Source organism: Sparus aurata, chromosome 21 (assembly GCF_900880675.1).
Source record: "Sparus aurata chromosome 21, fSpaAur1.1, whole genome shotgun sequence".
NCBI classification, from domain to species: Eukaryota; Metazoa; Chordata; class Actinopteri; order Spariformes; family Sparidae; genus Sparus; species Sparus aurata.
The window spans coordinates 12,147,257-12,172,373 of NC_044207.1; the positions used below are offsets into that span (position 1 = coordinate 12,147,257).

At 41.5% G+C, this 25,117-nt stretch overlaps 3 protein-coding genes across 6 annotated transcripts in view; 1 reads left to right on the forward strand and 2 right to left on the reverse strand.

Moving 5' to 3' along the window:
- LOC115573083 (uncharacterized) overlaps positions 1–7,852 on the reverse strand; it is a 44,450-nt gene extending 36,598 nt beyond the window's left edge. For 2 of the 3 annotated variants that reach the window (XM_030403708.1, XM_030403707.1), the window contains exons 1-17: positions 7,645–7,852; positions 7,402–7,452; positions 7,105–7,271; positions 6,944–7,014; positions 6,534–6,699; positions 6,174–6,311; positions 5,190–5,367; positions 4,716–4,858; positions 4,215–4,318; positions 2,876–3,041; positions 2,552–2,737; positions 2,282–2,434; positions 1,985–2,129; positions 1,346–1,504; positions 1,128–1,246; positions 830–1,033; positions 123–281 (exon numbers count right to left, since the gene is read on the reverse strand). In XM_030403708.1, coding sequence (XP_030259568.1) covers positions 123–281; positions 830–1,033; positions 1,128–1,246; positions 1,346–1,504; positions 1,985–2,129; positions 2,282–2,434; positions 2,552–2,737; positions 2,876–3,041; positions 4,215–4,318; positions 4,716–4,858; positions 5,190–5,367; positions 6,174–6,311; positions 6,534–6,699; positions 6,944–7,014; positions 7,105–7,271; positions 7,402–7,452; positions 7,645–7,708 — 2,373 coding nt within the window. In that variant the 5' untranslated portion in view covers positions 7,709–7,852. Of the gene's footprint in view, positions 1–122; positions 282–829; positions 1,034–1,127; positions 1,247–1,345; positions 1,505–1,984; positions 2,130–2,281; positions 2,435–2,547; positions 2,738–2,875; positions 3,042–4,214; positions 4,319–4,715; positions 4,859–5,189; positions 5,368–6,173; positions 6,312–6,533; positions 6,700–6,943; positions 7,015–7,104; positions 7,272–7,401; positions 7,453–7,644 lie in introns of those variants that run through there. The other variant, XM_030403709.1, reaches the window with a different exon arrangement.
- Positions 7,853–9,297: 1,445 nt separating this feature from the next.
- On the forward strand, positions 9,298–17,655 carry LOC115572577 (Krueppel-like factor 9). The gene is made up of 2 exons (XM_030402786.1): positions 9,298–10,141; positions 12,636–17,655. Exons 1-2 carry the CDS (start codon positions 9,637–9,639, stop codon positions 12,878–12,880), a joined length of 750 nt encoding a protein of 249 aa, XP_030258646.1. The 5' UTR covers positions 9,298–9,636; the 3' UTR covers positions 12,881–17,655.
- Positions 17,656–18,053: 398 nt separating this feature from the next.
- LOC115572576 (procollagen galactosyltransferase 2-like) lies at positions 18,054–24,537 on the reverse strand. Of its 2 annotated transcripts, none has more exons than XM_030402784.1 (12): positions 24,276–24,537; positions 23,827–23,937; positions 23,572–23,689; positions 23,357–23,491; positions 23,076–23,280; positions 22,167–22,286; positions 21,770–21,843; positions 21,574–21,680; positions 20,411–20,543; positions 20,172–20,299; positions 19,856–20,062; positions 18,054–19,304 (listed from the first exon to the last, which is right to left on the reverse strand). In XM_030402784.1, exons 1-12 carry the CDS (start codon positions 24,515–24,517, stop codon positions 19,019–19,021), a joined length of 1,866 nt encoding a protein of 621 aa, XP_030258644.1. In that variant the 5' UTR covers positions 24,518–24,537; the 3' UTR covers positions 18,054–19,018. The 2 variants fall into 2 exon arrangements, with proteins under 2 accessions (XP_030258644.1, XP_030258645.1); XM_030402785.1 differs by having other exon boundaries at positions 23,827–23,932; positions 24,276–24,461.
- Positions 24,538–25,117: the final 580 nt, after the last annotated feature.

The following is a 25,117-nucleotide window of genomic DNA, read 5'->3' on the forward strand; positions in this document are numbered from 1 at the left end:
TTATGTGAAACTTTTTATGTAGCTGCCTTGGCCTGGAGAACATTGTGAAAACAGATTTTGAATCTCAGTGGGAGTTTTTCTGGTAAAATTAAGATTAAATAAAACGTTTTTTAAAAAAGCACCTTGAGCAGTTTGACAGCCAGTCCTGCCACGCTCAGCGACAGCTGGTTGATTTGGTCGTAGAGATCTGCACATGTGAAAACGCTGAGCTCATTGCCAAACACCTTCACACCAACCCAACAGTCAGGCCCGCTCTCCTCTGCTCTCCTGCTCCCAAACAACTGGAAAAGACAAATCAAAAACATGTCATCACTACATGACATCACCTTCCCTCAGTGCAAAACGTTATTTATTTTCACATGAACAGAAATCTTATGTTATAAAAATGCCTCTTGACTTGATATTTTTCTAAATGTATCGTTAAAAGTATTTTAAACCAATTCAAGATGTTTCAACTTGTATGTTGAAGTAAACATGTATGTAACGCTGTGATCCTACACCCTCACTGAAGCTACATAGTGCAGAAACAAGTGATGGGGGGGGCGGACTGTCTGAGACAGAGACGCCATTCACCCTGTTACAAGACCCTTAATGATTTTAAGGTAAAAAAGTTACATAATGTTGCTTTAACTATATCGTCATTTTACAAAATGCATGAACAGTACGTTATTCAACAAAAAAAATTGCTACTGTCCACCTGTTGTACCAGTGTTTGTCGGGTCTTATCCAATCTGACCAAGCTTGGATCTGAAACCTGCTGCCCTGCCTCTTCACCTAAGACACCGGCCCAGTAGAGACGACTGTCTCACAACAGTCACAGTGACCTCACCATGGCCCTGGCCTTGTCCAGGTAACTGTTGGTGCTGGACAAACATTTTTCTCTGTCTCCTCTGTGGCCATCATCTGTTCTCCTTCTCGTCCTCCTCTCCTCTTCGGACCGCACATCTTTTCGACTTTCATCTGCAGACTCTCCATCAGAGTGACTGAAAATGTTCTTCAAAAGCGGCTCGGCGTTTTCAACGTGAAGGTCGACCTGAGTTGGGGAACAAAAAAACATGACTGTGACACAGTATTGTGAGCCACTAATATGACTTTAGGAATAACAGTTGAATCGAAATCAAACTCACTTCCAGGAGGTTGTGGGCTCTACCATAAAAATATGCTGTCAGGTTGGCAGTGGCTGATCTGGGTAGAAACGATTTGGGAGAGAAAACCAAAGACGTCTCCACGTTTGTGACTCCCATGCCTGAAACAAAAAAAGCAGAGAAGTGTTTTTTGAATCATGGAAAGTACGGGCACGAATGTTATTTTACTTAAATTGAAGCTGAAGGGAAGCCGCCGCTACCGGATGAAACAGTGTAGTCTGAATAGGAAGAGTATTTCAGAAACTCAGCCTCAAAGTCCCTGCTGATAATATCATCAGGGAGTGACTCGATTAGTGGCTGCTTCATGGGGTCCTCGCTCCTCAGGACGTTGGTCAGGTGACTCCACACATACGAGCCCACTGAAGAAGCAGAAGAGCGTATATGGTTATACTGGCAAACAGAACGAGAGGATGAACAAGTACGAAAAGAGTCATTATAGCAAACACCACCACAAAGGTGCAACATAAATAACATGAGACTTGGTAACCTCATGAAGTGTTTACAATTATTTGTTTGCCAGCTGGAGTGTCCTTTTGTGGTGAGTTCCCTCCTGGAATTGCATTTTATTTGTAAAATGACATCCTTTCATATATCATTTTCAAGCACTTCAGAAAAACATGGTAGACTCCAATCGGTTTACACAGGCAACAACATAGATCAAGAACTTTCTATAAACAAACAACTGGAGCCAATGTTTAGTCTTGTTTCACCTGTTTGACAATGAGAGCAGAAACACTATCATGACTGGCAGGGGACTTACATAGCTCACTGAAACATGACTAAACATTCTCATACTGTTACGGGCATCCCCGCTACAAACCACAGCAGTCTAGGCAGACCTTGGCTGGACGTCTCGCCCCTCAGCGTCATCTTCACCACTTCAAACACGTCCAGATCAGGGCAGCGCATGAGCTGCTGGTATGCTGTGATTCTGACCTCGGGATCCTCCTGGGAGGACCGGTACAGCTGCAACAGCACAGATCTCTAAAGGAAGGAAACCGCTGTCAGTCACTGATGCTAGACTGACACCCACCTCTTCACCTCCACCTCAACTCATCCTGAATCAATTACTATGTCACACACAAAGTTAGCGTCTGTGACATGAAGACCATTGACTTGTATTAGTTTTGACTCACATCAGCTGAGCAAGGAAAGCGTCTGAAGGCTTGGACGGCAGCGAGCCTCAGCTTCAGCGCAGTTGAGTGTCCGAGCATGAAGCGGTTTAGGAGAGGAATGAAGGCTGGGGCAGACAGACCCATGTTTCCCACTGATTTCAGTGCATAAAAAAGCTGTTGGGTGACACATTATGTCCAAATGAGGCATTGTTTATGTAAGATTGCTTCAAAACATGCGTTCCGGGGACATCGAATCGCACAGTTCAGTGTCGTGATTTGAAGTGCACCTACTGTACGTCTCTGAGTGGACTGCTCTCCCTCGCTGCCCTCCATCAGGGTTTTTTGAAGCGTTTGTATGAAGGTCTGAACCTGAGAAAGTTCACTGCAGGAGGCTTGAGACCTCCGGCACAACTGATAGACCACACATGATCCAGCTAACAGCGCCTTGGACCGCAACTCTGGGACCTCCAGTAAGACCTAACCAAGACAGCAGAGGAACAGGAAGAGCTATACGTATCATTCACTCGTGCTGACTAATATATCTTGTGAGTGAATTGAGAAAGTAGCTTTGATGGGAGACTTTGCTCATCATTAACGTAACCAAGAAGTTCCTACATTGATGGAGTCGACGATTTGTGGCGACGGGTGGGGGATAAGGGCAATGGTGGAGAGAAATGCGTGAGCCTGCTCCTCCTCCAGCTCTCTGCTCTTCATTAGGTCAGTCAGCAATAAGATGCAGTTTTCAGATCCACATGCTGGTAATGCATCTAACAAAGGCTGCCTGTTCAAAGAGTCATTCAACATCAGCATCAGTCTCTGGTGGTTCATGACATATAATGTGATGTTATGGAAAAATGTACACTTCTTAGCGAGTTAGTTGAGAAGCTTGATACCACTCTCATGTTTGTACAGTGAATATATAGCTGCAACCATTAGCTCGTTAGCTTTGCTTAGCATAAAAACAGGGAGGAAACGCTAGCCTGTATCTGCTCACAGGGAACCAAATCTGTATGCAAGCACTGACAGCTTAAGCTAAAGCTAAAGCTCTCTGACACAAAAACATTATATCCAATTTGTTTAATCCATGCATATGACTATTCTCTGCTGGGTGCAGCAGCTTCCTGTAGTCTCTGCTGCTCGCTTGGTCAATACATATAATGTACAAATACATATAATGTAAATTCATGAACTTTTGAGTTTATGCTTGACAGATCCATTAGCATTGCATAAAAACTGGAAACAGCTATTCTAGTTGTTACGCTATGCTAACAGACTGGCTAACTACTAACTACTGCCATGGCCTCATAGTTAAAGTACCGTACAGACATAACAGTGGAGATCAATCTTCTCAGAATGTTGCACTCTGTCTTTAACATTGCCTCCATTGAGTCCTAAAACCCGGAAAAATCAGTTGTAAGCATCTTTGCATTTCCACTTCCTTCGTCTCAAAGTCAATGGGTTTTTGAATGGGTTTCTGGTTAAATGCCACTCTGTACAGCACTCTTTTACATTTAGTTTCCCCTGTGTGATGCGCCCATTGTTAATGATATCATTAATCACACCCGTGGAAGTCAAAATGCTTTGTTAAACGTTTATTTGCCATCTTCTAGTCAAAGTAGTCAGTCATAATAAGTCCCTGCCCTGTTCTGGCATGTCAGCTCATCTGTGCCTCAGAGTAGCGTCTGATTAAGTTGGCCACTGTCCCACACAGACTGTCCTTTGTTAACTTGTTGACATGGCCAGAGGCTGTGTGTATTTTTCTCATTATAAAGCATAAACAAGAGTTCTTTCAGCTTTAATCCAATTTACTGGTAGCTCAAGCACAAGATCTTCCATTAGCTATAATTTACAACTGTGGAAATGTGCAATTCAAACAGTCATGTGGAGACACTGATGAAGAAGTGGACGCTGAGCCAAAAGACACTGCATTGCAAGACACTGAGGAAACACTGACCAGTCATTGCGGCACTTGAAAGATGCCTCTTGCCAAAGCGCCTTGAGCTGAGAGAGGGTCAGATCTCTCAGCTGGAAAGCCAGTTGAAGGAATTCTTGTGACACCTAGGAGCAGATCCAAACACACATAGGCTTTTTTTTTTTTTTTTTTTTTTTAACTGTTGCTGCACAACCAGAACCAATCACCTCCTGCAGAACTGTGAACATGCTTCTTCCCATCAATCACCTGATCCCCACACACTAATTTTATCACAGTGTGTGTCAGGCCCTGGGTCTGATGGCCTCCTTTAAACACTTCCTATGTAAACAGACTATGAAGAGGGTAGACATTAAAATCTCAGGGGAGGTCGAGCTACGATTTACAAACACAAACATGCAAAAAGTGGTCTGGCAAGGCACGGCTACTTAAAGGGGATTCATATTCATAACTAAAAGGTACTGCAGCGCCTGGAGTGTAAGGCAGGTAAACTTTTCGTTATGCATAAATACAGTTTAAACTCACCAGTTGTGGGTCTGAGGTAAGGCTACATAACACCCGGACAGTTTGACTGGCTTGTTGAGGTGTTGATGCTCTACCTTTCCCCGGCTTCTCAGCTCCCTCGTCTTCAAACTGCAGGTCAGTTAGCACACCGACGCCTAAAGAGTCTGCATGAGCGTTGGGGAGAACAGGCATCAGGGTCCATGTCTGTAAAACACTTGCTGATAGTAACTGTAAAAGTGTTAAAGGTCCCATAAAGGTTTATACCTTTATTTTAGACCTCTGCTAGAATTTTATTTTACATGCTTTAATGTAAAAAAAAAAAAACAAGTTAAGTTTTAGTGCCTGTCTCTTTAAGGCCCCCCTCCCTCCTGTAAGATCAGACTGCTCTAATTGGTCAGCTCTCATAGGCCTGAGCAGGCACCGGCCGCCATGTTTCCGTGTCAGGCATGTTGATCTTACTTTTCACAATGTGGGACCTTTAATACTACCCCTGACCTGTGCCTGAAGGAGTCCCAGGCTGGGCTCTGAGCAGGAGCAGGGTAGACACTGTTTGGGTCTTCACCAGCCCTGCAGTCCTGGACCATGTTGCCATGGAAACGGTTTCGGTGCAGTTGACCTCTTGCATCACTGTAGATCCATGCCTCTGAAGACAGTGCAGCTCTGAATGCACCGACTAGCAAAAAAGACACGACACAAACCTCCTGTCATAGAAGCAGGAATCAAATGCAGCTGTTGAGCCAAAGCACTGATGTAATATTGACAACAGTGGGCTAAAAATGACATCCTCTTATTCGGTGGTGCGGAAATCTCTGGCGACAACAAGCGTCATCACCCATTTTTTCAGTTCCACTTTTCTTGAACTCAGACATCAGAGAGCAGGAAAAAACTATCTACAAGACTGATGCATCAGAAGGGTCACAGTAAGGTATTTATACTTTCTTTTTGTAAGTATTATTGTCATCGGTCGAAGTAAAAACAAACGAAACCGGACATTCCTGTTTTGTGTTTACATACTTTGGCATTTTTTTTATCATTCACGAAGATGTGAATTTTGTTTCAGGGCTCCACACTGCTAGTAATTAAACTAAATTAACAAAGTATTTAATCATTTATGTATTATTTGTCCTAAAAGAAGGATATTAAAATGCATATTTAAATGCACACAGTCTAAAAATATTGGAATCCGACTATAACATCTCCACCGTGCACATGATTTTAAAAGGGCACTAATTTCAGCCCATACACTATGTAGTCTGGGAGAAGAAATTCCAACTCTCTTTCAAAATTCAAAATGTTAAGACTTACAATAAACCACATAGTTCACAGTAAACACACTACATGGTGCATCTTTAAGTGTAGAATATAAACTCCCCTCAAGTGGCACCCAAAATCCCAAAAGAAGGTGCATGGTCTCAGTGTCCTCAGTGGTAGCCTTGTTCCCATGCATTTATGATGAAGGAAAAAGAGAGGCAAACTCACTGTATCTGCAGTTAAAGGTACTGAATGGGGCCAGAAGTTTGCCAGCCTGGATTGGTAGCATTGTTGTAGATCCCTGCTCTTCAGCAGTAATGGTCCTCGCCTCTCATACCTGCTGGTGCACGTCCCGTACAGGTCCGTCTGAGAAAGAGGCATTAAAGAAAAAGTCAGATAATCACCCTGTGAATGCACCATATTATGACAAGATCTTGATGACAATTATTGTTTGTAGCAGGAGCAGAGGTTGTATTGTCAGTTGAGAAGAAGTGGTTGCACTTGAAATCTCCATAAAGACAAGGGAGTTGCTGTGAGTTTGCAAACTTGGCAGTTAAAAGATAAAACACAGCCCTCATCAACCCTCACCTCCTTTTCTAGTTCCTGTTTGGAGGCCATGCGGGAGGTCTGGAGCATGCTCAGTAGAGCCCTTTTAATGTTGAGGGCCCACACCTGCTCCCCCTCCTGGAGACAGAGGGCCGTGACCTTTCCCCCCTGGAGGGAGAACTTGAGGCGCGTTCTCTCCAGTGAATCCCTGGGAAACAAAAACACCAGATGAGCCCCCCCGAGACCCGGGAACAGACAAGCAGAGCATCTGAACAGAGTATCACATTCATAGGGAAAACAGTTGTAGCATTCCAAAATGACTTAGAGCGAGAACAGATAGACCAACATGCATTAACGCAGAGTAAATAAGCATATGAAGGGTAAAGCGTGCATTCATTAATTCTCTATCCTATAAAAAAAACACCTCAAATTGTATAAATGTACTTAATTACCTCAAGCTCTTTAAACGCTGCACAGAGTGCTCCTTCTGAGGGGAAAGCCGCTTTATCTGCGGATTCCTAATCTGTTGGACGAGCACAAGTAATCACCTCTATGCAATACTTTACTTTACTTTAAGGTTTTCTCACAAACACTTTTTTTTATCAAAGCTGACCTGCATCATCAAGTGACACTTGGAAACCACATCGATATCAACCACACAGTCCAGAGCCAGTCCATTCCTGCCAGCATTGGAGCCATGGAGGGTGGTGGTAATTATCGTGCTGTACCTGTAAGTATACCTCACCCCCCTCTGATAGGACAGGTCAGAGGTAGAAACCCCTATATAGACATGAAATAATAATCATAAGATCCAGAGAAAAACTAATATTTCAGTGTGTTGCACAAAGAACATTCTCATTGTTAAAGTATTATCATCATACTTGATATAAGAAACAAACTGGATTCTCACCAGCACAACTTGAATCACAGAGATTTGGTTCCGTCTGAAGGCAATCGCCTACTGTATAGAAAGTCAGGTTCAAATATCAGTCATAATGACAAAAAAAGAGAAACTCCTCTCAAAGAAAGACAGCTAAAACTCTACACTTTAAAGTCATGTCTCGCGGTTCTTTGTCAAGTCATCTCTGCTTTCACGGGAAAATTAAACGACCCAAGAATCAATATAGCTGACAACAAAAGCCATAAAACTCACCATGTAGCAGGAGACAAGTGAGTGCAACATGCAGACAACTGAGCAGTAACAAGGACATAGCCATAGCAACCCTGAGTCACTGCAGGTCTGGCTGCCTCCGAGCCTCCACATGTAAGCGAGATGAAAACCAAGCAGTGTTCACAGCCACTGAATGACCACGCTTGTACGTGGGCTTTCCACAGTGACCCATAGTGCTCACGGCAACCAATCAGGAAATACCTTCCAAGCTGGAGCTACAAACATTTGCGGAGCCAATCACTTGACACAGAACCAACCCTCGGGGGGGGGGGGGGAAGTATTTTTTCTTGTACCCCCGTTAACTCGGATTATACAACAATACGACATGAGCTAAATTCAGTTTATCACAGGAAAGTTAAAGGGGCTCTATAAGTTTTGAAGAAGAAATTCAAACTATACTTACAATATCAATACGGTAATAATGCATTTATTAACTCAGATATATTTCTTTCTTTCCATAAGTGAATAAACAAGCTGTTCTCAGAGGAAAATAGGGTCCCTAGAACACTGTTTGAAGCTAGAAAGGTGGCAGGGTCCGCCAAATATAAACAAATCTTTTAAAAAAACAAAGAGTTTGTTTATTTACTTTGTTAAGGCCTAAAAAGGAATCAATAAAGAACTACAGTACACGACAGTGCATCTTTAAACAGTTTGAGCTGGTATAATATCAAACTTGAGATCTGACTCCACAGGGATGGCATAGATGTATTATAAAGGGGTGGACAAAATCACATCATATACAATAGTGAAGCACTGCAAAAACAAGCCTGTAAGAATAATTACTATGGTTGTATGAATCATTGGTGCTATTATCCTACACACATACAGACTGTGTCAATATGACCATAAATCAATAAGCCACACAACCAGCGTGGACTCTAATCTGCTAAAAGCTGATTCATTAACCTCTCTGAAGACAACTACAGTGAAGAGAGGAAAGCCTGAGAGAAGAGAGACCTCTAGTGTCTGTGTTACGGACAGAAACAGTTGTAAAAGTAGAGATTTGAGGGGCTGTGGTGTCTCCTCGTACGAGTCTACTAGTCGCCAACGTGAAATAAAACGCCCTCTACCACTCAGCCACGTTCTTGAGCCTCCGACTGAGCTCAAACTAATTCGCCCAACACGCCCTCCATCCTCATCTCCTTCCCCCATCATTACCCAAGCTCCACGATGCACCCGCCGCCGCGGTCCACGCCCGTGCTGCGACGTCAGTCACTGCGTGCTGCTGGTTGACGCCGCATTCATATACACAGAAAGAATTGTATTTTAGACTTTCGTTTGAAAACTACCGTTAACCGGCGTTAACTCCAACATTTAGCCGATGAAATAGCCGTAGAAGTGTAGTTCGGTACAATAAGTATGTCAATAAGTGTTTTGGCATGCAACAGTATGATACTGTGATGAAAGCCTACTTTTGATTTAGAGATAATCCATAAAATTCACACAGAGAACAGAAACTAATGCTAGATTTCTTCATTTGCAATATAGTATATATATATAGCCGTGATGTGAATGTGTCCTTTATGAAGTCGATGTTGGTGTATTGTAGTGACAAAATAAATATACAAGTGTCGACTTTATAGAAATTTAGACACATAAACACCACCTAATGATTTTTAACCGACCGGCAGTGAACGCACCCTTAGTCCGGACCAGGGGGCGTAGGTTTGACCGGCTTCTCGGAGGCTCAGACACAATGAACCGTCAGACGGTGAGAGGCACGCATGTTGGCCCGGAGGCATTGGCACGGTTTTAGCACATTATTATTCTCAATTGTGCCCTTTTTTTGGTTTATTCAGTCGTTTTCAAAGTGTTGATACACTGTATGGCGGTGAGGGCTCGGCTGGAAACGGTTGGTTCGTCGAGTTTGATGAAAACGAGGTCAGAATCGAACTAACGTTACCGTTAGCCCCTCCTGGACGATTCTTTTCGTTATTTTTTTTTTCTATAACCAACAAAACAAGTACGGTAACGATGTCGTTTACTGCCTCGTCTGATTATTTCGCTGCCGAGTGTCTGGTATCGATATCCAGCGGTCCTGTCCTGCACAGACCCACCCCGGTCGCCCCCGCCAGCCAGCCGGCCACGGTGGGCCTGCTCCCTGGGGAGCCCGACGGGTCAAGCGAGGACAGGGAAGTGCGGGAGACGCTCAGGCTGGAGGGGGCGAACATGATGGCGGTGGCCGGTATCCTGACCGACCTGCACGGTAAGTTCCGCCCCATGTCGGCCTACTCGGAGAGCAGCAACTCCTCGTGCGGTGGAGAGAGCGGCTACACCACGTTGTCCGACCCGACCACCCCTACCATGACCCCCTCCGCCACCCCGGTCCCAGGACAGCAGCAGCAGTTGAGGGGGGGAGGAGGAGGAGGCGTGGGGGCCCCGCGCTCCCCGGTGAAGCGACATCAGTGCACTTTTGACGGGTGCGACAGAGTTTACGGGAAATCGTCCCACCTGAAGGCACACATCCGGACACACACAGGTACGGAGCTAACAACAGTCAGCAGTTCACATGTTTTATAACCCCCGAATATAAACTTTGTTACTTCTGCGTTGTCGCTGACATCCACGGTCATGTTGTTATTACTATTGGATCAGATAAATGGGGGAAGTGTTGTGCTCTTTTGTTTCGTGATATTGGTGGATAGTAGCGTGGTAGTGTTTTCCCGTTTACCCCCGACTTGCTACGATAACGAGGCCAAACAAAGAGGGAAAGACGGAAAAACTCCCCTTCAGAGAGTCTGACAAAGAAGTAAACTAACAAAAGAACTGGGCTGGACGTTAAAACCGGTGACGACGGTCTTCCTCCCGACTGGATTTGCATATGAAATGAACGTAAGACGAAACCTTAACGTCGAGGGCAGAGAGTTCACTGTAGGTCCTGTTGATGGCAGCAGCAAGTGTTCGATGTTGTGGCTGTTTAGTTTCACTTTGGGCATCTCCACCTCGTCCACTGGCTTCTGTCGACGACTTCACTGTCTGCATTAGTGTTCATTTATTGATTCATGTTGAGGAGGAGCCAAAATGGTGGCGCGCAAATGGATGCATAATCTACACATTTGTCCTTTTATTTTTGCGTGCATGCGGGGGAGCTGTTCTGTAGCGCCTCCGTTTTATAAGTTCTGTACCAACCATCTATTCCTACGACGTAGTTTGTAATACATCCACGTGTCAGGGTGAAAGCGGAGCTCTGCCACAGAGATAAAAATGTGCATGTGATTTTTTTTTTTTTTTTTTCGCGAAATGAGGAGAATTGGTGCGTTCAGGGTCAGTGAGCAGGCGCAAACGGATTAAGGACAGGAAACTGCTCAAAGAAACTGTGGTGGGAACGCCCACAAAGAGTAGTGCAACAACAACGTGGCCCGGCTTTGTGATCTTGAAAATGGCACCGAGCATCCTACTCGCTTATCCTGGTTTTACTCATGTTGCCTAAGGGAGATTAAGGCTAGTAGTAGCTTAGGAAGACACTAATCTGGAGAATCTAAATCCTAGATATTTTTTGTGACGTATTAAACAGTGTAGAGATGAGCATACACCCCATTTCATAAAAGTCAGTCAAATCTGTGTCATTCAAAATGTTTGGGATATGGCCACACATATCTGTTTATGTTTTATGTATTAACATTCTTTTTTGATCAATCTATCTGCCCTATATTGTTGGCTTCGAGGTACCCGGACAAACAGATCACTACATGTTTAACAGTGCTCGAGACATATTATTTAAATGAAATTAAAATAATTGCATTAATGTAGAAACATTTGCTGTAGTTTAAGATATGAAGGATTTATTAAAAAAGGAGCTACACATCTGTGAAACACACATATATTGCAGCAGGGATTCAACCAACCATTAATTTAATTGGCTGATAATTGGTGGTCATATCCTTGATTTAACTGAATAGACGTCTGTTGAATAAAATGTATAGCAGCCAGAAGATATTCTTCAAGAATCTGGAATCGGAGAGATTTAAAACATTTGGATAATAATAGTTTCAATTAATGAATGAATCATTGCAGCTCTACATTGCACATGTTAGAGATGAAAGGGTTTTTCAAACAATATAAAATTAATCAACTATTTTGATAATAAAGTTATTTTTCAAGTATAAATATCCAAATATTTCAGTGTCCTGATTGTTTGGACTTGCAGCCTTACTCTGCGTTGTGTGATTGTAAAATTACTATTTGTGGGTTTTGGAAAGCTATCCAAAGGAAATTAAATAAGTAATCTAGAAAAGCCAACAACTCTGATCAACACAAAAGACTAAGATGAAGTATATGCCTACATTTTTTAAAATTTCATGAAAATTTCATTAACAGGACAACAATACAGTGCAAATAAATAATCCACCCACATACACAAAACGGTTTGTAAACTTGAATATCTTTGTACACATGCAGCTATGATGCGACATAAGATATATTCCACTGCTGTGTCAAAGTCTGTTCCACAGTCACATAATGCTGCCTTCCTGTTAGAAGTGTGTTTCCCCATTGCCATCCAGCGTTACAGGTTACGTCGATAGAAGACACATTAATGGGAAACAGACATCAACACCAGTCAAAAACAGGTCTAATAGATGACTTGGATGTACAACATTCAATTTCTACCTTGCTTAATCAGTTCTGATTACTTTTTTAAAAAGTTATCATTTAATCTTTAATATTTTATTCACAGTATTTATTTTCATTTTCAAAAACCTTTCTCAATTTATTGTAAATGTCCTCTCGCCGCCTACCTGCAGTACCTTCATGGCCCACCATGGAGCTGCAGCTCACAGTTTTAAATCCCTGATGTAGACGATATCAGTAAAGAAGACAATTGTACATAGTGGTTTCTGTTTAATTGATGTACTGGATTGATGCAGCTCAAGTTTGTTGTAATAGTTAGCGAGGAAGTTAGACAGTTGATGTTTGAATAGTATTTTATATGGTGTTTAATGGTTCCCCCTTCTCTCTCTGCCTCTGTGCTGCAGGTGAGAGGCCCTTCCCTTGCACCTGGCCCGACTGTGAAAAGAAGTTTGCCCGCTCTGATGAGCTCGCCCGCCACACCCGTACCCACACAGGGGAGAAACGCTTCCTGTGCCCACTGTGCGATAAGCGCTTCATGCGCAGTGACCACCTGATCAAGCACGCTCGCCGCCATCCCGACTTCCAGCCTTCCATGTTGGGACGCAACAAGGGAGCATCCTCCTCTCCCAGCCAAGCCATGCACCATTAGGATGGTTTGGGGGTGAGGGGCTTCGTGGCAGGAGCACAGAAGGGTCACAGTGGTTTCAAGTTAACCAGCAACAATCAGATCCACTGACTAGGATTTAGCATTGCTGTGTTGTACTCAAAAATGTGCACATAACCCCACACGTACACAAGCCAACACACACAGCTGGATGTGAGGGGGAAGTAGCCTCATCTCTCCATCCACATGGATGAGTCATGTGACCACTATCCACCTGCTCAACATAACTAGGGTTGGGTATAAAGAATGTTCCAAATCTGTAAGAACGATAAGAAATGTGCTTTTCGATTCCACTTATCGTTTCCTGAAAGCAAAGTTTGGACCTACCCCACTTTCCTTTTCATTGCCGGTCACATGTGTATCAAAGCATGTGCATAATTTTTACAGCATGACGGACCGGAGCTAGCTCTCTACTTCGGTAAAGACAGTAAAGATGCAGTGAATTGTAATCACTGCATGAAAATGAATACATGCAACTGGAAAAAGTCCATCTGATGTGACAACACATTTGTTACAGAATGGTATAAGACTGCAGCATATTTCATGTCCTGTATCATGACCTAAGGAATTTAAATGTTGAAACGTTTTTATAGCTCAAATAACCAGATCTGAATGTCTGTTTTTGGTTAATCCACTGAATTAAATACAGGACAAATCAAGGTACTTCATCACATTGATGCAAAAGTCTAGGAAATCAGTGATGCCATAAAGCAGCCAATATTGCCTAATAAAAAAGATATAAATAGGCTTTAATGACTCGAAAAGTTAAACTTTAGCACATCAGAGAATATTTATATTTGTCGTTTGTTTTTTTTTACCAAAAACACATGACAAAGAACATCATTTATTAAATGTTTATGAAAATAAATGGGTTTTTTCTTTCAACACACTTTGGTTTCTTTTCTCACTCAGGACTCGATTTGAATGGGAATCATTAAGCAGATTGGAATCGATTTAAAAATAAACCCAACCCTAAAAATAACCTCATTAACTCAAACTGAAACACTTTCACAACTTGCAGGGATTTTTTCACATTTTCTGTCATAATATGCACATTCATCATCAGCCAAAACTCCTCTGTTTTCTTGTGGTTAATTTGTAAATTATTTTTGTGCTCTTCAGTACCATTTCTTCACCATGAGTAGCACAATATTGTGTATTAGGTAGCGAGGCAGTGGCTAGAAGTCTTTTAGCTTTTTTTTCTCCTTTTAGCTTTGCTGATTGTGACACATTCCTTCATTTTTATTGCATTAGTAATGAGGCAATTTGTCAATATTCTTTTGTATATCCAATTTAATTATAGATCAAATATTAATTTTGCAAAAAGTGGAACTCAAACTTCACTGTAAAGGAGCTGTTTGCATGCTATCTTTAAGTCTAGATCAGTTATCATCCTTATGCTGACACATAATATACAGTAGTATTATGTCTAATACTGATGCAAATGTAAATAAGCTTCAAGCGTTTTAATGTAGAAAACTGGTAATGCTACTAGCAGCAGAATTAATACACGTGATGAATTGTAGTCCTTATATTAGGGGTGACAGTATATGCTTGATAGGATGGCATTGCCTGTGAGTGTCGGCGTGTATGTGTTTTTATTTACATTTTTGTTAGCGACAGAACTGGGAAAAGTTTGTATGTGATGGTATCATAATTCTTTGGGGGGGGGGAGATGATGACATGACATGAGTTGAGCGTGACTTTCAGCCTGCTGCCTTCAAAGTAGAAGTGTTCACCACACTCATCAGAGGTGTGGAGCCAGATGGCAGAACGCATTTCAGGATCAGGTGTGACCAGGGTTTCTTTACGTGGGTTGAGTTTTGGAAGCAGATAAATTCTCACATGTAGCATTGGGGGAAAAAAATCCTGTTAGAACTAATTGTATCGGAATCAAAGCTGGCATAAAAGTTAACTAGAATGGAGTAAGTCTGCTCCCATTCAGGAAAGCTAATAACCAGACCGTTACTGAGGAGGATATTTTCACTTGTCACAACGGCAACAGTACAGGTACAACTGATAACGCTAGCTATGACTCTGTTCGATGTTGGTGAGTCATTGAATCAGCATGCACAATGTCGAGGGCAGGCACTTGTAAACAGGATGCAGCCATTAATGATGTTATTAGTTACACCTCTGTTTGACAATTCCAAATGTCCACTGATGAAGAAATGTTACTATGCTGTTAAAATGGGGCTTTGTTAAAGGTCCTGTGTGGAGGATGTAGGGGTATCTGTCAGTTTTATGTTTCATGAGAGTATAAGGATCGTGTTTTACCTCAGAATGAGCCTTTAATATCTACATAGCGAGCCGATCCTTTATCATGGAGACAATCCAATGATCCAATAAGGGAAAATCTGGATACAGCGATGGAGGCAGAGCCCCATTCATTCCTATAAAAATCCCTCATTGGCACATGAAACCAAACAACATTCAACTTCCTGAGTGTAAAATTAAACAGATCTTCCATTTAGCATTCGTATTGTGTGGCCCATAGAGTGTGCACACAAGGCCACCACATGAAATTGGCTTTGAAAACCTGCCGCTGTTCTTTGGGATTGACTGCCATGTTGAAACTATGTTTCTGCAGTAGCCCAGAACAAACAAACCACACTCTGTCTTTTAAGAGGGTTAGCAGTGTTTTAAGCAGCTACTAGTACAGAGGCTGAGACGAGGGGTGTTCAGTTCGTTGCATCTACAACCACAATGCTAGATGCCACTAAATCCTACACACCGGACCATCAAGAACCCGTTCAGTCCTTTAAAGAAAACCAGCACCTAAATATTCCTTTAAGCCAAAAAGTTTGATAATCCTCATGTGTTTCAGGAATAATCACTAACTGAATCAGTCATTCCTCAAGTAATTCAGATGTTTAAAATCTATCCGAGAGTACATTCAGTGTCCAGGTCTGTTGCTAGAGAGGCTGAATCTTTTTTTTTCTTTCTTCCCTGTTTCCACACTGTTTATGTCCAGCTCACGGACATCTTCCTTTATCTCAGAGAACAACACTTCTTCAGGAAAATCTGAAAGCCTTAAACTATGTCATAACTACTTTGCACCATGTTTACAGTTTGATCATTGTATAGGTGTGTAAGGCCCTCTCATGGGCTTATTACAGATACTCATTATGCAATATGGCACTTTTTTCTTACAGGTGTATTTGGCTGAATAGTGTAATGGCTTGCACTGTTACTATGCTTCTCCAAGCGAGCACTGTGGAACTTTGCTAGTGTGTTGATAGCCAATGGTTTGTAAAACTGCCTTTTTGTCCAAGTGCTTTAGAACGTGTGAGAAAAGAACTGGGTAGTAACTTTTATTTCAAATTTGTGTGTGTGTGTGTTAGCTTAGTAATTCAGGCCATCTCTTGTGGGATATTTTTTTTTATTTTCTACATATGTGTTTCCGATCTGTTGTCTCCTCCACACTAAAATCAAAGAGGAAGGACTTCAGACGTCTTCTTAATTCATCTGTCAAAACCATCTCCATATACCGTTTTACTGTTGATCTCATTTTAATGAGAGCCATACTCACTGGAGCGAAATTTTGTACACATTTCGTCTTAAAAGGTTCGATCTGTTGACAGTTTTTGGTTGCTGCTGGCAGTAGCCTCAAACACATGGACTGCTTAACCAAGGAACACACACATTGTTCTTGTTTTATACGTCTTCAAATGGACAGACTCCCTCCCGTCTCTCCTCACAGATGGGAGTGTCTTCTCACACAGACTCTGTCTGGGTCTCAAAGCTATAATATCACAAGAAGAACATACCTCACAGATTTATTTTTTATTTTTTATTTGGTGTCTGTACAATTCCATCCAACCTGTCTTTCAGAAATTCCTCTCAAGCCACGGAGCCTTGGATTTCAGAAATGTGTTTATGTCAGCTAGATGGTCTGTTGTGTAGGCTTTGTCCTCATCTTGTCTTTATATGCAACATCACTACTTCCTGTGTAGCAGCAGAGTTTCCTTTATCCCTGCCTCGATGAACTTCTGTTGTTCTTGGACAGTAGCAGATGAACCTACTGGATAAATCCTGCACCGACCCCCTGTCATCAGAGCCCAGCAGGAGTTTTTAGTCACCAAGGGAAAGACTCACTGCTGACTCGGACGGAGGCTTAAAAGGGGTATTAACATGTAAAAGAACATAATGCCTGTAAACTGTCACTTCACTGCAGATTTCAATTGTAAGAGCTCTAGTCCAAATCTATTTGTTCATATCACTGAATGTGGCTTGATGACAAATGAGCATTATCCACTTTGGATTTCAGTTTTGCTGCGCTGCCTCACTGAGAAAAAACAAACAAACAAATTAATAATGCGATAATTTCTCTCGTCACCACACTAATTCAGATATGCACATTGTACAGAAACAGATGTTTTTTAAATTGATGCCTAATTTTTACATTAATGTAATTTTTTAAAAATCCTCTTCTCAAAGCTTTAGTTAAAGAGGAACTGTGGAACTAAATAATTGCTGCAACACGCTGTTTTGATATTTATATTCTCAGGTGTCTTCAATTTTTGAGCATTGGAGTTTCAATATTTCCTGTTCAACACCTAAGTACAAGCATGTTTTATTTCTCTTTGTTATGCTGATTAATTTATTTCCAACAAGAATTGTATCATTTGTGTGGTTTAATTATTCTTTTCATAACTCATTTTGTGATATGGAACAGTACTAATATTAAATGGTTCCATTGTTTGCTTGACATGAGAATACCAGTGCTTTTTAAAAAAAAATAAAAATCCTTAAGTTGACTGCTGTGGTCTGTTTGTGTTTTTTCCTCTGCTGTGTGAAGTTGTCCCATCAGCACATAGCAGCCTCAATATAAACATATATATATTATATATAAGTGTAGCCTGTGTATTTGATAAAGCCCATGTATTGGAAGGCAATCTGATTATAATTTCTAAAAGTCCTTGGGCGAACTGAATTTACACGTCAACTCACAAATAGTCTTCATCAAGGCATGAGATTATTTGAACAAAGTACAAAGTGGCATGGCTAGGTCTTAGTTACAGGTCTTAAACCCAAATAAGTATTGAAAAACAAAGTAACAGAAATGCACTTGCAGCTTAGTTGAACTTAAAATGGGACTTTAATATGAGTGACAGACCTTATCATTTAATCCTAAATCTATCTGACGCTGCTTCCTGCTTTTACCCAACCGTCCCAAAATTTTATACATAACATACTTATACGTTCACCTATTGCTGCCAAAAATACTGAATGTGTTCAGTTTGTTATTTCTGTGACGATATGGTTCAATTAATTAGCTTTTATAACAACATATTGTATCTAGTTAGGTCACAAAATGTACCCAATTTACCCGATGCTTTTGCTGATGTCATTCCCTGAGATATTGACAGAAGTGTCTCACAATGAAAAGAAAGTGAAAAAAAAAAAAAATCTTAGATCCAGATCAGCACCAAGAGTTAATGGGTTCTATTCTCGGCTGAGACCCATCCTCCACTTAAGTTTGGTGGAAATCCGTTTGGTGCTTTTTGTTGAATCCTGCTGACAAACATACAAATGGACACAGATGAAATTCGTGGAAGAAATTATCAGGCCCTTTATTTGAAAGATTATCCTGCTAAAATGACAAAAGTTTTAAAATGCCTACCGACTTATTTTATCGAAAAGAGAAATTGTTTTAATCAAAAAGACACAGAAGAAAAGAAAGTCATGTTTGAACAAAACTTTTTGCCAATACTGTCTCTATAGGTAATGTGCCTAGTTATAGGGAGGAAATAGTGTATTTTATTACTTTTATCACTTAAAGTCTGACATCAGACTGAAGGCGGGATCACCAACAAACGCTCAAACTTGTTAGCTGGCTTGTGCTGATTTAACTGAAGATTAGTTTGGAAATATGCTCAACTAAAGCTCAACGTCAACTGATATGATTGGGACTTTGTGGTGGGTCCTGAAGAATCTCCTTGTGCTAAAATGTAGTTTTTATACCTTCATTATTTCAGCCTTTTCACATGTTGTGTGAGTTTTATCAAACAAATACAGTTTTTATTCACTCCACAGAGAAGGAGAGGAATACAATTAAGTCAGGTCCCAGCAGCTAATCTGGATGTTCAGCACAATGTAAGAACATGACAATAGTCCCCCTCAGAGTTCATCTCTGTTTCCACTGGCAGAGAGGCGGGGAACCCCACCGTGAGCCGGACGAGGAGCCACAGGTGGAAACCCCACATCCCCAGTTTCCTTCTCGCTTCTCCGTCCAGCTCCGTCTCTGTCCCAGTCTGTGTCTACAGCCTCGTCGTCCCAGATGGTCGAGGTCTCTGTGTCGCTGATGTAGCCCGGCTCTCCGGTGTAGTGTGTGGGGAAGAGCAGCAGAGGCTCCACTGAAAACACTTGCAGGTCCCTCTGCTCAAAATACTGCATGTACTCGTCTCTGAAGGGACAGGGAGGAAGACAAAAGGACTTAGGACTGAAAAGGTTTAAAGGTGCAATACGTAAGAATAGTTTTTTTCTTCATGAAGACTTTAATATTATTTAATTTGATTAATATTTAACTAAATTAATACAATAATAGTAATAATACTACAATTTCCTGACTGTACCTCCATACTTTATTTAAGTATGCTATCAAATGCAGGACTTTTACTTGTGTTGGTGTGTTTTTACAGTATGTCTTATACTGTAGAATACTGTCTTATACAGTATAAGACTTGTGTTTTAGTCTTGTACTGTATATATCTATATCTATACATCTCTATATCTATATCTATATATCTATATTTATATATCTCTATCTCTATATTTATCTCTCTCTCTCTCTCTCTCTCTCTCTCTCTATCTACATATATATATATATATATATATATATATATATATATATATATATATATATATATATATATATATATATATATAGATATATATAGATATAGATATATATATATATATATACACATACACATATATATAGTAATTGAGGCTCACTTGGGGTGCTTGTTGAACATGACAGGCAGGAACTCATCAACAGGCAGCATTTTGTTCAGGGGATTTGCCTTGAGGAGCTTCTTGGCCCCGTTCAATGACAGGATGTAACCCAGGGTCCAGTAGGAGTAGTGCGGATGAACGAGGTTCCTGACTCCCTTCACCCACATCTCTGGGTCCTTCACCTGCAGCCGCTTACGGCCCACATAACTGTGTGAGGGCACAGAGGTGAGTAACACTACAGAGGCACGATGTGAATTTAATAACAAAGGTACTCAAGTGACGAAAAATGGGACAAAAACTGCAGTGATTCACGCACATGAGGTCCCACTCAAGTCCCACTCTCTGAACATTTCCCATGATAGTCACCAGCCTGCTGCCAAAACTGGGCTCAAATCTGACATCATCTTCCAGCAGGAGCACCTGCTGCAGTTCCTGCTGCACCACCTTAGGGGGCGACACATAACAGCAGGAAACACTGAACAGTAATAACCTCCTCGCACTGCCACATCAGCTTCACTGTGTGGTTCTAAACAGTCACAGAGCATAAGGCTGTACCTGTTTCCAGATGTTGTAGTGGCTGAGGAAGCAGCCAATCTCCCCTCTAGTCAGCACACGTCCTGAATATGGGTCTTTGTACCCAGGCAGCATGTCCACGCCCATGGCCTGCAGCTGAGAGGAGTTCAAGGCTCTGTGGACAGCACAAGCAAACAGGTGAAGATTCAATTTCTACTACAATAATGATCCAACCATATAAAAACTGTCCAACCGCAGCATCGAAGGTTCTCTAATGAATATTCTTGTTTGTCTGATTTCTTATTCAGGCTACTAATTATTCCTTACATCTATATAAAATGACCATAACGTAATCGAAAGCAACCAAGTACATTCATTCTAGCACTTTACTTAATGACAATTTTGAGCAATAATTCTCTCCAGGCAGCTTTACACAGTATGTTTACTTGCTCCACTCCACCTGTAAACCTCGCCTTTCAACCATATCGGACTCTCTCTTTGTCAGCAGTCGAATTTGCTCAGTTAGTATTGAATTGCATATGTCTGACCTCCTCTGGGACTTTTAATTCATTGTCATAAAAACCTGATAATCTGATTCATGAGAAACATTTGATATGGTCAAAAGCTCTCGAGCCAGCAAGTAAGTAGACAGTGAGTTGCATTCTTTTGCCAGCTGGTTAAAGTAATCCATTGATGACATAAAAACATGTCCGTAACAGTTTACATTTGAGTTCACATAGCAACTATTAACAACGTGCTTATTAGCATGCATGTTGGTGGCATATCAGCTCTCTAGTATTCATTATAAAGCACTCAGTAAATCTGTTTTTCTACATGACCATATTCTACATGAGGCCATGAACTAGTAGAACCTGTTTGGGTAAGTGTCAAAGCGCTTCTGCATTAGTTATGAGCAAGACCTCACTTGTTAGAAAGACTTTATATGGAGTTTACACTATGTTAAGACTAGTTCTGTATATTATCACATAAGAATTGACCATGTTTAGAAATGTTATTCAGTGAGAAAGACTATTGGTGCTATGTCCACCTTATAAAGGCCCAGACTGAGTGAAGCCAAAGCCAAACAAAGCACAAATCGAAAAACTATACAAAAAAGATTTTAGCAAAGTGTCCAAGTAAGTCAGTAAGTAAAGTATCTGATCATTGCACCACCACTATGTAATTACTGTTACTGTATGTCATACGTGCCATCCACGGCTTCTGTCAGTGTTGCGTTGATGCCGAGGACAACCAAAGTTCTCAACATCCTGTCCCGCCGGTCTGATCGGCGCTTCAGATTGATCAGATAGATCTAAAAGTGGAGGAGAATGAAGAGACAGATCAGTTAAACAGCCCTCCATAACTGAGAAATATGTCTACAGCTTATAAATGTATCTGTACCTCATCAAATCCCATCTTCCCCAGTTCTTTAGGCACAGTGTGCACATACTGTGAGGGTTCCATGGTGAAGGAAACTGAGGAAGCAAGGTCATACATTCACATGAAGCATAGTACATTTGCATTTTCTTTCCCAGTCCTTTGGTATCAAGGGAATTTCTTACATCAGTTTAACATCTAACTGATGCAGAATTGTCAAATAAGAGCGGGAGAAAGGTAAATGAGAGGCAGTGGGCTTTAACAGAGGAGTGAGACATGTGTCAGGACTGTGAGAGGAGAAAAGACCAAATATGCTCATACAGGCCAAGGAAACAGTGAGCAGAGCCTGAAGACAGAGAGCCCTAAAACTGCCAGTTATAGAGTCAACTGTATTATATGCATAATTGGAGGAAGTGCTTACTGAGAGCCTCTGTCAGTGTGTGCGTAAAACTCTCCTCTTCTTCCTCCAGAGTCTGGTCTTGTTTTAGGGGCACTGGTAAATATCCGTAATGGTCCTTGTTGCACACGAACATCTGAACTCCTGCAGGAGAGCAGACATATCAGGGCTCAATGCACATGTCTTTTCATTATTTGACATGGAGAGGCAGATAGATTTGACCTCTAACGGTTACCACAGTGGCTGACTCAGGATGTTTGAGGGGCAGGGCGGAACAAACAAAAAAGGGCACACACTGTATGTGCGGAGGCACCAGTGTGTAGAACATTGTGATATATTTGTAGTGTAGAGCGTTCACTTCACCTCATTTTGACCACAGGAAGGGCACTGTACCATGTTTTGTCTACCACACAGGCATTCAAGAGGCACCTTTTTTTTTTTCTGAGCTTCGGAGCTGGACGGGCTGGGGCTAGCTGGTTAGCTTGCTAACTTCAGCAGATATCTCCCCGACACGATAGATGTCATAACGTCAAAACCGTTATTTCGTCACATTCTATTACTAATTTCTTTGAAGTTTTCAACAAAAATCTTACAAAATTGCACCTTTAACGATACAATAGGCGTTTGCTTTTGCCTCGTGGTCCACCTTAACGTGTCAGCTTTTGCCCTAAAAGTTTGGACAACCCATGTTTTAATATAATGTTTTTATAAACAGAATTATGACGTTACTACATTTCATATTGTTGTGTTTGTCTGTTCTGGGCCACTGTAGAAACATGGAGGACTGTATGAAAGAGGGTAGATATAAAAGTCTCAGTCTTAAGTAATGAAAACACATTAATTATGAACATCATGTAACATTTCTGCCAATAGATCTTCCTAAATCCTACACATTGGACCTTTAAACTAACACACAATTATCAAAGTTCTGACCTGCTTGCCTTGCAGAGAAAGCAAAGACCATGACGTCATCTACATCGTGGGGGTAGTCGGGGTGAGGCGGGTGGAAGGCTAATGATCGGCTGGCTGTGCGCCTCAGGTCCAGCAGGTAGGTGGAGTGGACCATGGGGACCGCAAAGCAGCCCTTCCTCTTCCATTTACGGATGGGAATATACTCTGGGGTTCGTCTGTAGTAGCCCTTAGAAAACCCAGAACATGTTTTTCTGAAAGATTTGTACAGCAATATTCTGTTTTGGTCTCCAGAAGAATCTTACCTGTGGAGTCACGCCACACCAGAAGTTGGAATAAAGACTTTTTGAATCCAACATGGGTGCTACAATTGTCAGATTCTCTGCTATCATGTCAGATAGCACCTGGCTGTTTTTCAGCAAGTTGTCACTGTCCACAAACTGCGAGAGAAGAAACATTAGTGCATGACAGAATGGTGACATACTTGTATACTTTGTGCTTTATGGTCTTTCTGTCTCACCAATATGTAGTCCGTCCACAGTCTTCTGGCAGCTGTAAGTGCTGCCTGCTTCAACTTCATCACCTGGGTGAAGCGGGAGACGGGCCAGTGTTTGGGCCCCAGCTCGTCTGTGTAGAAGCTGAAAGACGGAGAGAGAAGACTGGATATGAGGTTTTCCAAGACTACAACATCTGTGATTAAATGGACAAACTCGAGATGGTGGGTAATAAATGTAGTTGCTGCAGCTGAGTGTTTCATGTATTAGTAACGATTCACCTCGGTTGCTCCACAGGCCTCCACTCCACTGAGTGGTACAGGTGCTGAACTCCTCTGAGCCACTCCTGAAGCATGGCTGTGCTGTTGTCCACACTGTGGTCCGAGGCTGCCCTGAGATCACAGAAACATTACTGAACTCCACCTTTCTTTCTTTCTTTTTTTCTTTCTTTCTTTCTTTCTTCGTTCGTTCGTTTGTTCTTTCTTTCTTTCTGTGTCGTTTTCTCATTTGTATGAGAATGGCTTGTTTACTGATGAACAGGGCTGCTGAATGTGAAGAATGACTCACACACTGCAGTTACTTTAGCTGATTTTTTTGTGTTGACATTTCCATTTGTAGCCCTGATTTTTATTTAAAAAAAAAACTTCTTCAGACCAAAACTTAACTTTTCTAACAGAATTGAAACACATTCAAATTAAAAACTGACTGCAGCAAATAGATATCATTTTACCAGAGGGAGATGCGCTCCTTTGGATAGTCCAGCCTCTCAATGCATCCCAAGAAGTATGGGAGGCTGTGCTGCGCATTGCGTGCAAGGATGGTGATCAGGACTGTGGGCTTCAGCAGAGAGGACTCCGGCTGTTCTTGGAGGTGTTGGAGGAGGTGATCAGCTGGCAGCTCCTCTGTGCTACTCTGTAGGAAGAGCTGTCCTGATAAAATCACAGAAAAAAATCCCACAAATCCAAGAGGCATATTTCCACCAGTGGACCTTGATGACTCTGTGGTCTCAGACTGCTGCAACTGAGACAGAGAGAGAAACTCTCACACACTCATGATAACACACACACACACATGCACGCGCGCGCGCACACACACACACACACAATCACAATCACACAGGAAGAGGTAGAGGAGAGAGGTAGTCAGACAGATTGAAGAAAGCCTGCTCAGATATGAGGAAAGTCATTATTAATACTATTATTATTATTATCATTAGTATTGTATGGCAAAATCATATCAACATATAATATTATTTTTTATGCTTATCTTTTTTATCTTGCTTTTCTTTATTATACATTATAAATTAATTTAAAGGTGCAACATTTAGAAACTGTGGCCATTTGTTGAATTCATACTCCAAACAAACAGGGGGCAGCAAATCACCAGAGTAACCAAGAACAACTGCTGTTCTCTCAGTTAAACTTGTAGTTTAGTGGACGTATTAGCTGACAGTGCCTGGACTGGGAGCTCAGAGCACCGCTCTTAAGTCTCATTGTTTGTAATAATTTTGTATTATATTGTATTATATATTCTATTCTATTAAAATATATTATATTAAATTACATTTTATTA